The sequence below is a fragment of the Watersipora subatra genome, chromosome 2, assembly GCF_963576615.1.
Source record: "Watersipora subatra chromosome 2, tzWatSuba1.1, whole genome shotgun sequence".
Taxonomy (NCBI): Eukaryota; Metazoa; Bryozoa; class Gymnolaemata; order Cheilostomatida; family Watersiporidae; genus Watersipora; species Watersipora subatra.
Window position 1 is genome coordinate 13,860,154 of NC_088709.1, and position 10,555 is coordinate 13,870,708.

Sequence of the window (10,555 nt, forward strand, 5' to 3'; positions counted from 1 at the left end):
TCTCACAGACTCATCTGACTCTCAACAATACTTTACTGTCAAGCTGAATCTTCCTTACTCACTTTTCAGACAAGACTATCTCAATTCATTTGCACAGACTATTATTCAAAGCCGCAACTAATGTATGTTTCGCAAACCCAACCTAGCTAACCTTCGACAATGTCTTTCACTAATAATTAACCACAACCTCTTGTTTTACTGCATTCCATTCAAAACATTCATTTATATTTACTCTTCCTTACACTCACAGCAGATACACCTTACTGAGACATACAACCCTTTCATTTTCATCTCAGTCACCCTTCTGACCCCTTCTCAATTTCCATCTAACTGAAGTTACACAGCCTTTCTACCTATTACTTGATCTGTTGGTTATCGTGTTTCATCAGTGACCCCTACCAGTCTCATAATGCTAACAAATATCTCATGGATGTGACTATTAGTTTAAAGAAGAAAGATCAAAACATAAGAACAGAGAGAGGAATTTAACATATGTTCGATACAAAACTTTCACTATTTTCTTTGAAGATTGATTGTAAAATCGCCAAGTTAAAGTAAAAAGCTACTGTTGGAATCACGATAATTATACCGAACAGAACAAAAATGCTAACTATGACAGATCATTGACTTTCATTTTGTACAAACATCTTGTTTATAAAACTTGTGTTCCTTTAGAGGTAACATGCGGGTTATTATTTTGGAAGTGGCTAATCGATTGTAACTGATAATTTCACTCTTGATTAATGTTCTCTGAGAAAATTTTTTAATATATATTAGCATAATATTCGATTATCAAAATATTCTGTCAATAATTTATGTCATATAAAAATGATGAACTGTGAACTCTATATGTAATATAACAAATGATATAGAGTGACTAAAGACTGGAGTGTCAGACATCAACTGAAGGTTCAAGAACTGAGCAGTAATAGAAATTCCATGTTTCTCCTTGAAATGTTCTTCCAAATAATTACATTGTAATGACCACAGCAAAGTCTAACAGATGTCATGGGCAGTTGTATTGATGATCGAATGCATGAGATTTGTAGACCACAGGCTCTAATCCTCATTTATTTTGAAATCTGTCACAGCCAGTCTTTCGTTCATCTAGTATGCAGGGAAGACTTGCACACACCTGCTGCTGGTCAGCATCATAGCATGGTTCTAAGAAAGGTACATACTCTTTCCAAGAAGGCATCTGGTTGCTCTGAATGTACCCAATGTCCTGCGGCTGGCACCACATGACACTCGGCTTGCGGAAAATATTTAAGTATGACCTTTTTGTTCTCCTCGGTGTAAGATCCCTCTCTACATAATTAAACCGAATGTAAAAAACATTAGTGTATCCAAGCACTAGGTGACAAGTGGCGCAATATGCCAGAAAGAAAATTGTAGGTTGCAAATGTGCCTTATGGAGTTGTTCTCTCAAATAATGAAAGCACAACTCCATAAATTCGTAGCAAAATCTAAAATAGGTGTTTATAAATTGACATGCTGACCTTGTGTTTTAGCCTTTTAAATATTTCAAAGTCCTGACTTAATGAGCGAAATGACACAACAGTCTTACCGCAGGTATGGCGATTTGGCACCACCTATAAAACATGTTGGATGTTTGAACTGTGTAGAATAGGGCAAAGTTCCTTTCATAATTTCTGGCCAGTTGTCTTGTATAGCTTTGACGTTACACCTCCATCTAGCCATCTTATCATCATCCATTTTGGTGAGGTTTTGTATTAAGAATGCTCTAATCTTTATATCCTGAAATTCATACTTGTTTTATTATTTCGCATAATATTTTATTCCCAACAAACTATTGAAAATAATTGCTTTTATTTTACACCGTCTATAAACAAACAAATTTTAAGAGATTCATGAATGTCATCAAAAGAATATTAACAGCTAAAAATACTATGAAGTTGAATAACTCACCAAATAATGCTTGTATATAAGTAATGTACAGCAAAAATAGAAATTCTCCAACTATGAACGCCCTTACAATAATCACCTGACCATCATGGCCTAAATGACGTGAAAACTCATTTTTCCATGCAATTTATTTATCCAACATATGACAAAATTTTTCATCCCTCCCTTGAACAACAGATGTATGATAAAGTCAACTTTTTCAAGGCTACTGAAAAAAGTAGGGAAGCAGACGAAATTAAACCAATTTTTTACACTCGTATGTTTAAGAGAAGTAAGCATGTTTATCTCTGGGCTTCTAATTACTTAAACAATATCAGGGTTGTTTTACCTTGCCGCCGTCATGTCATGGAGCACAAAATAACACATGAATTTATTGATTGTTCGCAGAAGACACACAGAGAGCAGCAAGGTTTCAAATCTACATAGTACTACAGATATTCCAAATAAGAATGCCACACAACAATAGAGAGAGAATACATTAGCGATAGAAAATCAAGCAATTACCTGCTCAGTAGGGGGAACATAACATTATTGAGACAGAAGGTAGAATATAAACTTTACTGGCATAATGCATAAATCTTGCGTGTAGCAACTATGGTGTGAATAAGAATTATTAATTTCATCGCTATAATCACCTGAAGCTTGAAATTGTCCTCTCATGTCATGATCTAACAAGACAACTCTCACTTGTTAAGTAAAAATTGACATTTATTTTTAAATCAGCTATCACTACTGCACTATTAGAGCACTATGCATAATTTCCGAATGTGCTACCCATTGCCATGATAAAGCATCACCTAGCTTTGTGTAGCAAAATATGCTGTCATTAATGGAGATTGCATTTAATTGCCATTTCACTGCCAGCCAAAGAGTTCCCTAGATTTCAAGCAGGCATCTTAAATGATTTTGGACAATTCAAAATAAAGCATTCAATGTATTCAAAGGACTAACATAAATCTAGTTGATGAAGACCCGACTACACAAGCTGATGTTTAATACCACCGAGTTCTATCTACGTTCAGATGGGAGCAACATTAGGCACAACAATTGATCACAATGCTTTTAACTTGTATGTCAGTGGCTGATTCCACTAACAACATGCAAAGGTTTAAGTTTCAAAAAGTTACTAGAAATAGTGATGGCTGGCAATGTGATAATTATTTTTCATGATTAATAAAAATTGAAAAAAAATATTAAAAAATGAATTGATCAATATGCAACCAAAATACGTATTTCAAAACGGTGTTTCCGTACAAAGCATTATGATGAAAACTATAGGAGTGCATGGTTGAGCCTGTGTTAACATTAACCCTTTGTAATGTCACTGCTACTATCAGTCTGGGATGAACAAGGCTGATATATTACTAGCAGTGACATTAAAATAATACCTAAACTCTCTGTCTTAAGGTTGGCTATATATATATGTGTATGTTTTATCAATATCATCAATAGCATTAATATGCAGCAAGAAGTGTTCTGGCAATGGGTCAGTAACAATACAGGCTAACCATGCATGCCTAAAACAAATAACACAGTTGTTTAGCCAATTTAGTGTAGATACTATTCTAATGTAATTGCTAGCAATATAAATCAGTTCTTTTCTTCTCTGCTCCTGTCATTCATATTTCGGCTGAACAAACAGTGAAGTAGCAATACTTACTGGTATATCTTTTTCTAAAGTTTTCATAGCCTTCTGTCTAAAATGGGCAAGTCCATCACCACCCATGTTCATATCCAGCTTTAGCATAGCTTCCATGCATCTAATGAAAAACTCGGAAGAAAATGGACCTTGATCAGGCAGTACATCCTCGATGATAAGTGAGTTTAGGCGGTCAGGCTAAATAGTAACAAACATTGTGAACTTCATTGTATGACGGGCTACATAAACTACAGGTAAATCATAGGCAGTGAGAATACCCATACACGTAATTGTATACAATTAAGCTTCAACTCTGGATCACCTCTGCAGATTTAGGTATGACATACGGCGTGAAGTTTGAGCAAATATTTGTCTGAAATATACAGTTATTTGGAACATATGGCGTTAGAAATTTCTCAAAAAAGTTTTGCAAGTAAAACAATGATAAAATGACAAATAACATAAATTAAATAGATTTAAACTACAACTACAGCGAGTAAAATTAAGTTACGCCTCAAATGTTTATTTGGTTTATCGTCCATACGTTTAATTTCTACCTGTATAAGCTTGCTTGTGTGTAGCTGTAGAACCATTTAAACCTCAAAATAATAATGTTGAGGTTTTATACATTCTACAAAAAAACCCGAAGGACTCATGTACAGCGCCAAGGCCTGGTTTCTGAAATACGTTAGGCAAAGCCAAGTGGTAGTTGCACATACACATCTATGCAAACACTTTAATTTAAAAATTAATTTTATGGTGGTCCACATTCTAGAATCACTTCTCAAGAGAATAGATCAATTAATTTAGTTTTACCTATAATTTAGGTTTTAAACGTAGTTTAAAATATAGAGGCCTACATATATATTATATTGAGCCTTTTATTGGCCTTTCAATTCACATGATAACATCACGTGTCAAAACAATAACCACGTCGAGTTGAGTACGCCATCAAAATGAAGAGATTCCAACCTACGGTGTTTTCGTGATGGCTGCGATTAAATGTTCGTTTTTTAGCTTTTAAAAGCTTGTAATCACATTTCCACATATTTTGCACCTACAACACAACAGAGTAAGACATAGTGAACCTTTTGATACCAAATAACTGTAATGTGAATTTTGTGGCAAGTCACCCTTTAATCTTTTTTTTAAATTTCTCGAATACATTAACTAAAATACAATGCAGTTTTATAAAAAGAAATTGCTCCAACCTTGATGGTCTCAGAGCGTAAAGCAAATAATAGAGCGGATTAACCTCTGTGTGTCGAGGTTTGGCTGTACAAGTTAATATAGTTCGATATGATGCTTTGATTCTACTCTATGTTCACATGATGGTTGCACTACAGACTAGCATGAGAATATTACTGAAAAACATAGAGGTATCACTCGAATTAAATGAGCAAAGCTTACCATCTTTAAGGCAAGGTTCATAGCGACCCTTCCCCCCATACTATGGCCAAGCAGATGGCACTTCTTGAGATTCAATGAGTCCATTAAGGTAATTACATCATCAGCCATTAGAGAATAAGTCATTTGGGAAGAGTGTGGACTGTCTCCATGGTTCCTCACATCTATTGCTACCACCTTTCAAGGCATTAGCAAAATAATTGCAACATAAATTAGAGAAGATCAATGCAGAAAGAAGACAATTCATAGATTTTACAATAAACCACCTGAGTATTTAACCTGTCTGCCAGTTTTCTACCAAGTATCTGCCAATTGTTCTTTGAACCAAACAGGCCATGCAGTATGAGAAAAGAAGAATTTCTGTCATAATTTTTGGTGACAGGCTGGTAGTCTGTATAGGCAAGCTTCACAGTGGACCTACAACAATAACAGGGTCACATTTTCAGCAACGACTACAACAATCGCATCTTTAGCACTGGTTAGTAAGATAACGTTAAATACACAACTGACAGAAATCTTACTTACAATCGTGCAGAATGCGTAAGCCTTGACTGCAACAAAATGATTCGTCCAGATATGTTGAGTCGATTCATTTGCACTGCAACATGTTGTGATGAATGTTTTTCAATATGAGCTGAAAGCGAACTGTTTTACATATAAAACTGTTTCCATCTTGTAGTTTTGGCATACTTAGGGATTCGTTTTGCCACTTGAATCATTGTTTAGCAATCAACAACTAATGACTAACTGGTGGTTAGCAGTTCTAGACTAGGTAATAGAAATATAATTGTAGGGCTTGTGAAATTGTTGTCTCTCTACAAGACCAGATAGAACTATAAGGTTCCATCTCTATGCCAGCGCTGTTTCAGCTCATTACAGTTATACCTCAAAGTCATCCCATTCACTAATCATTTCTTGCATATGCAGGTAACACACTATTCTTTTCCTTTAGCTACCACTATGAATGTAAAAGTAAAACCGTATCCAAACTGTGAATCAAAAGTAAAACTGCCTCCATCATTTACCATAAAAATTCTATCGTATCTTTCGTTGTAAATACATAATTAGTTAAATTATAAGCTGTCACACAAACTCAAACATTTTCAGAAATGTTTTCAGCTTTTACAAGCAAATAATGTAGCACTACCTGTTGTATTATGGGATTTGTTAGGCTCAGGCTATATTGGTGTCTGAGCTCAAGGCAGTACAGGTGGTCTTGGTAATTACGGTGAGTGCATAAAGCAGGATAAAGCTAGTGGGTAAAGCTAGTAGATAAGCTAGTGTAAGGCAGTATAGGGGAGGATATAAGGCAGTGTAACGAAAGACGGAGGCTTCCTCATCTTCACATCAGTACATGTGAGTACATCGATTTATACAACATGGCGCAGTTGACAAAATTCTAATTTTTTTTTTCTTTGCGTGTTAACGTTAGCGATAATTTTTCTGGTTGCGGGGTAAGTTTAAACGGTTGAATAGGCCCTTTCACGGGCGTGCAGGCGAGGTGACGTGAGTTAGGGTGGTGTTGTGAGGTGTTGTAGCGGTGAAGTAGCGGTGTTGTTGAGGTGTAAATATTTATTACGTATTCGGAGGTGGGAATTACACTAATTTCATACGAGTGGGGTAGAGTGAATTGGTGGCGAGAGATATATTGTGTCGGGTAGAGATGGAGAGTGGGTTTCCGAAGCTGGTGTTTGGAGAGCATGGTGATGGGTCGTGGGAGAGATTCATAGAGGAGATGAATTTATGTATTGAGAGTGCTGTTGAGAGAAGAGGTTACGAAGGTGAAGGTGGCGATAGACGCCCTACTATGAGAGGTAGAGGTAGGTTAGTGCCACTATTGAGAGCTATTGGGCACAGTAGTAGAGAAGTATTGAGGGGTGCAAGGTTTGACGTAGATGGCGTAAATTCTACTTATGAAGGGGCAGTGGAGGTTTTGCAGGATTATTATGGTAGACAAGAGAGTATGTTCGTAAAGGGGCATAAGTTCCTTACGGCTAGGCAGGCACTTGGGGAAAGTGATAGAGAATATTTACAACGGGTAGAGAGTTTGAGCAGATATGCAGAGGTGACTAACAATAATGATAGGGTCAGGTTTGCCCTTATTGTGGCGGTTAACGGGTTGAGAGATAGAGAAGTAAGCAGAGATTTAATGAAGAATGCCAATCTTACTTGGGCGTTATTGCAGGAGGCATTGAGGGCTCGTGAAATGGCCAACATCTCTGATAGATTTTTGAGAAGTGAGGGTATAAGTACCGATTTAAAGAGTGAGGTTAAGAGAGAAGTAGCAAAGGTATCAGAGTTTGATAGCCGAGTGCAGTACAGAAGTAATGATAGAGATAGAAGTTATGATTCAGCAGGTAGATCTTCCCCTAGGGGTAGCCCTAGGAGTAGTAGAGGGTATTATGGTAGTGAGGAGCATGATACTAGTAGATATGGGACAAGAGGCCGAGAGTATAACAAGGACAGTAGAAAGTGTAGAGACGATAGCAGGGAGAGGCATGTCTCTAGATATAGAGCAAATAGTAGAAAAGGCAGTGAAGATAGAGTATGCTATAAGTGCAGACGTAGTGGCCATGAGATGAGGAGTTGTCCCTCCATTAAATGTTTTTCTTGTGGAGGGCGAGGACATGTATCCCGTTATTGTAGGGATAAGGGAGATGTAGGTTATGACAGACGAGGTAGCAGCAGGAGGCCAGGAGGTAGTCGGGATACTAGCTATGAGCGATATGGTATCAGGGATAGTAGTAGGGAGAGGTACAGGGGCCGAGAAAGCCCCCGTGAGATGAGAGACAAATTGAGTAGGTACAGAGACAACAGTATGGATAGGTTTGAAGGGGAGAAGTATAAGGAGAGGCGTGAGACGAGCCGGTATGATGAGGGGTACCGGGATAATAGTAAGGGCAGAAGTGTTAGATCCTCTGGTTATAGAGATAAATATGGTGAAGATCAATGACTAGGCCAGGGAATTGTGCAGTATTTAGAAGTTAATGGAGTAAATGTAGAGTTTACGTTTGATACTGGGGCTGAGGTGTCAATATTAACCGAGGCAACAGCCAATAAGTTGAACCTATGGTTAAAGAAACCGTCGACAGTTTTAGAAACTGCTGATGGTAGTGAGTTAAAAGTGGTTGGAAGTGTAATAGTTCATTTGGAAAGTAAAGACAGGCATATGGATGCTGAAGTTCATGTGGTGAAAGGATTGAGAACAAACTTTTTGGGCATAACTGAGTTGAAGCTGCTAAAACTATTTGCTGTTGTAAACGCAGTATGCAAAAGTAAGTTTGAGCCTGTTAAGGAGTGTAGAAGTATTACGCCAGTTAAGCCGTTTTCGTCGAGAACGATTATTGCTGGGTCAAGTTATGTTTCAGATGATGTCGAGTTGCAAAACCTGAAAAATAAGTCTGACAGAGAGAGAGCAAAGTTAAGAAAGGTCACACAGGTCAAGATTGGTGGACTTGTAAAACCAAGGACTTGTAAAACCAAGCTAATGTTTTTAACAAATTCTTTCCCCATGGAAGAGTAGCAAGATTTTATGATAGATCATTGTCAAGATACCCGTTTAAAAAGTAAAAATCAATTAAAGTTGAAAAAGTGTTTGTCTTCTAAGGGACAGAGATCGATATTTTTTAGTGCAATGAAATTATATAATAAATTTTTGAGTGATTGTGCGGGCTCTGCTTCGGGTCAGCTGAAGGCGAAGTTGGTAGAGCGCCTGTGGGCGTCCTGGGACTGTCCTCCCTGACTCTGGTGCTCCGGAGTGTGCGCTTATCGCTGATTCTGTTTCTTTTCCTACTGCTTGCTGGGGCTGCCTTGACTCTAGCCTCTGGCTATCTGGCATGTCCTATTGCTACTCTGTGTATTTTTTACTCATATTGTCATGTTATTATTACGCAATAAAAATCAAATCAAATCAAATCAAGGGAGTGAAGAGTAGCGAATGCGTAGAAATTGGTTGTCAACGGGGGACAGCGTAAGGCACCAGAGAGGTGCAAGTGTCTATGGGGTATGATAGAGAACACAGTCACGATGAGGTAAGGGAAGGAGTTGAGAAAGTAGCTGAACCAGTGTCTGTAATGGAAAAGGTTTGCTCTTTTTTAGCCGAATTATCCAGCAATGGAATGTTAGACAGAGAAGGTCATAAGAAAAAGGTAGCAGAGATTGAAAGAGAGGAAATGGAGGTGCGGAGGAAGTCGAAGGAGAAATTGGCTAAGCTGAAAGCCAAACGGGAGGCAGCAGTCATGGAGTTGGAAAATGTCAAGGCATTCAGGGTAGTGGTGCAGGAGTTAGCCGAGGTTCAGAGCAGAATTGCTGGTAGCAGACCTGCACTGGTTGCAGGTGAGGTCGAGCTAGATAGGTCTGGGCCTATGCCAACTCCCAGCTCTGTGGTGCCATCCCCTGTGCAGCCGGTTACGGCCCAGGTGGAGACCTCCCACAGGAAGCCTGTCGAGCCTGCCTCTTACTGGGGAGAGCGAGGTAAAGACGGAAGAGACGGAGATGAGGTTGAGGAGTCATTACTGACCCAACCAAAAGACTCCGGGCTAGTCAGGGTTGGTGGAAGTAGTGTTGGAGATGTTGGTGGAAGTAGTGTTGGTAGTGACAGTGGTCACAGTATAAGTATTGGTAGCGGCGGAGGTCATGGTTATGGAAAAGCCAGTGCAGACTGGCAATGGAGCTGGCAGTAGCGAGAAGAGTACTTTAGATGGTGGCACAGGGTCAGACAAGCCAGAGGCATAGCCTATGGAGACTGCCCTAATGGAGTCAGGTAACGAGCAACACAAGTAAGGTAAGTTACTATGTCTGCTTGTTGGTAGTGATGGAGTAGCCCAAAACAAAAAGAAAAAAAGAAAGGGCATGTTGTATTATGGGATTTGTTAGGCTCAGGCTATATTGGTGTCTGAGCTCAAGGCAGTACAGGTGGTCTTGGTAATTACGGTGAGTGCATAAAGCAGGATAAAGCTAGTGGGTAAAGCTAGCAGATAAGCTAGTTTAAGGCAGTATAGGAGAGGATATAAGGCAGTGTAACGAAAGACGGAGGCTTCCTCATCTTCACATCAGTACATGTGAGTACATCGATTTATACAACACCACCTTTGATAATCTTCAGCATATTGTGTATATTAGATTAGATTGTGTATATTATATTCATCTTAGAATGAAAACGATTAAATATACTTCATATCTAAAAAAAACCAAGTTAATTTGATTAGCATTTAGCTATTTAGTATAAGAAAACTAGTATAGCATCTGAAAATAATTGCACACCTTTTTGTGGTTTTGTTTACTTTTGAAAGCTAGCGGCTATGCAACAGTCCGCCTATCGATTTAGTTTTAGTCAATCATGAATGTACTTGACTTTTAGTGTTTTGGCGCTCATTTAACTATGTGTAATGCTATAAACAAAACTCAGTCGTGCAAAAACTGAGTTTAAAACACACAAAAATGTTAAAACGTATATTAAGCATTATGCTGGAGCCGCTACAACTGGAAAGTCACGTGTAGTTAGGTCATAGCCATCAAATTTTACGGCATCGATAGGCGGTTTTACACAACATCGATGGTTGCGGAAATTTCCTTGGGTGATTC

At 38.4% G+C, this 10,555-nt stretch overlaps 2 protein-coding genes across 2 annotated transcripts; one reads left to right on the forward strand and one right to left on the reverse strand.

Moving 5' to 3' along the window:
• Positions 1-651: 651 nt before the first annotated feature.
• Positions 652-10,415, reverse strand: LOC137387197 (esterase YbfF-like). Its single transcript, XM_068073529.1, has 7 exons — positions 10,235-10,415; positions 5,498-5,570; positions 5,239-5,389; positions 4,976-5,149; positions 3,587-3,763; positions 1,568-1,758; positions 652-1,308 (listed from the first exon to the last, which is right to left on the reverse strand). Exons 2-7 carry the CDS (start codon positions 5,563-5,565, stop codon positions 1,152-1,154), a joined length of 918 nt encoding a protein of 305 aa, XP_067929630.1. The 5' UTR covers positions 5,566-5,570; positions 10,235-10,415; the 3' UTR covers positions 652-1,151.
• LOC137387975 (serine/threonine-protein kinase fray2-like) lies at positions 7,179-7,925 on the forward strand. Its single transcript, XM_068074492.1, has one exon. It carries the CDS (start codon positions 7,179-7,181, stop codon positions 7,923-7,925), a length of 747 nt encoding a protein of 248 aa, XP_067930593.1.
• Positions 10,416-10,555: the final 140 nt, after the last annotated feature.

Bases quoted from the DNA above. Each gene is read 5' to 3' on its own strand.
- LOC137387197 (XM_068073529.1), bottom strand. From the start codon at position 5,565: ATGAATCGACTCAACATATCTGGACGAATCATTTTGTTGCAGTCAAGG. The intron at 5,390-5,497 runs GTAAGTAAGATT...TTATTGTTGTAG, and splicing joins CTTACGCATTCTGCACGATT to GTCCACTGTGAAGCTTGCCT. The intron at 1,309-1,567 runs GTAAGACTGTTG...TTAATTATGTAG, and splicing joins GCCAAATCGCCATACCTGCG to AGAGGGATCTTACACCGAGG.
- LOC137387975 (XM_068074492.1), top strand. From the start codon at position 7,179: ATGGCCAACATCTCTGATAGATTTTTGAGAAGTGAGGGTATAAGTACC.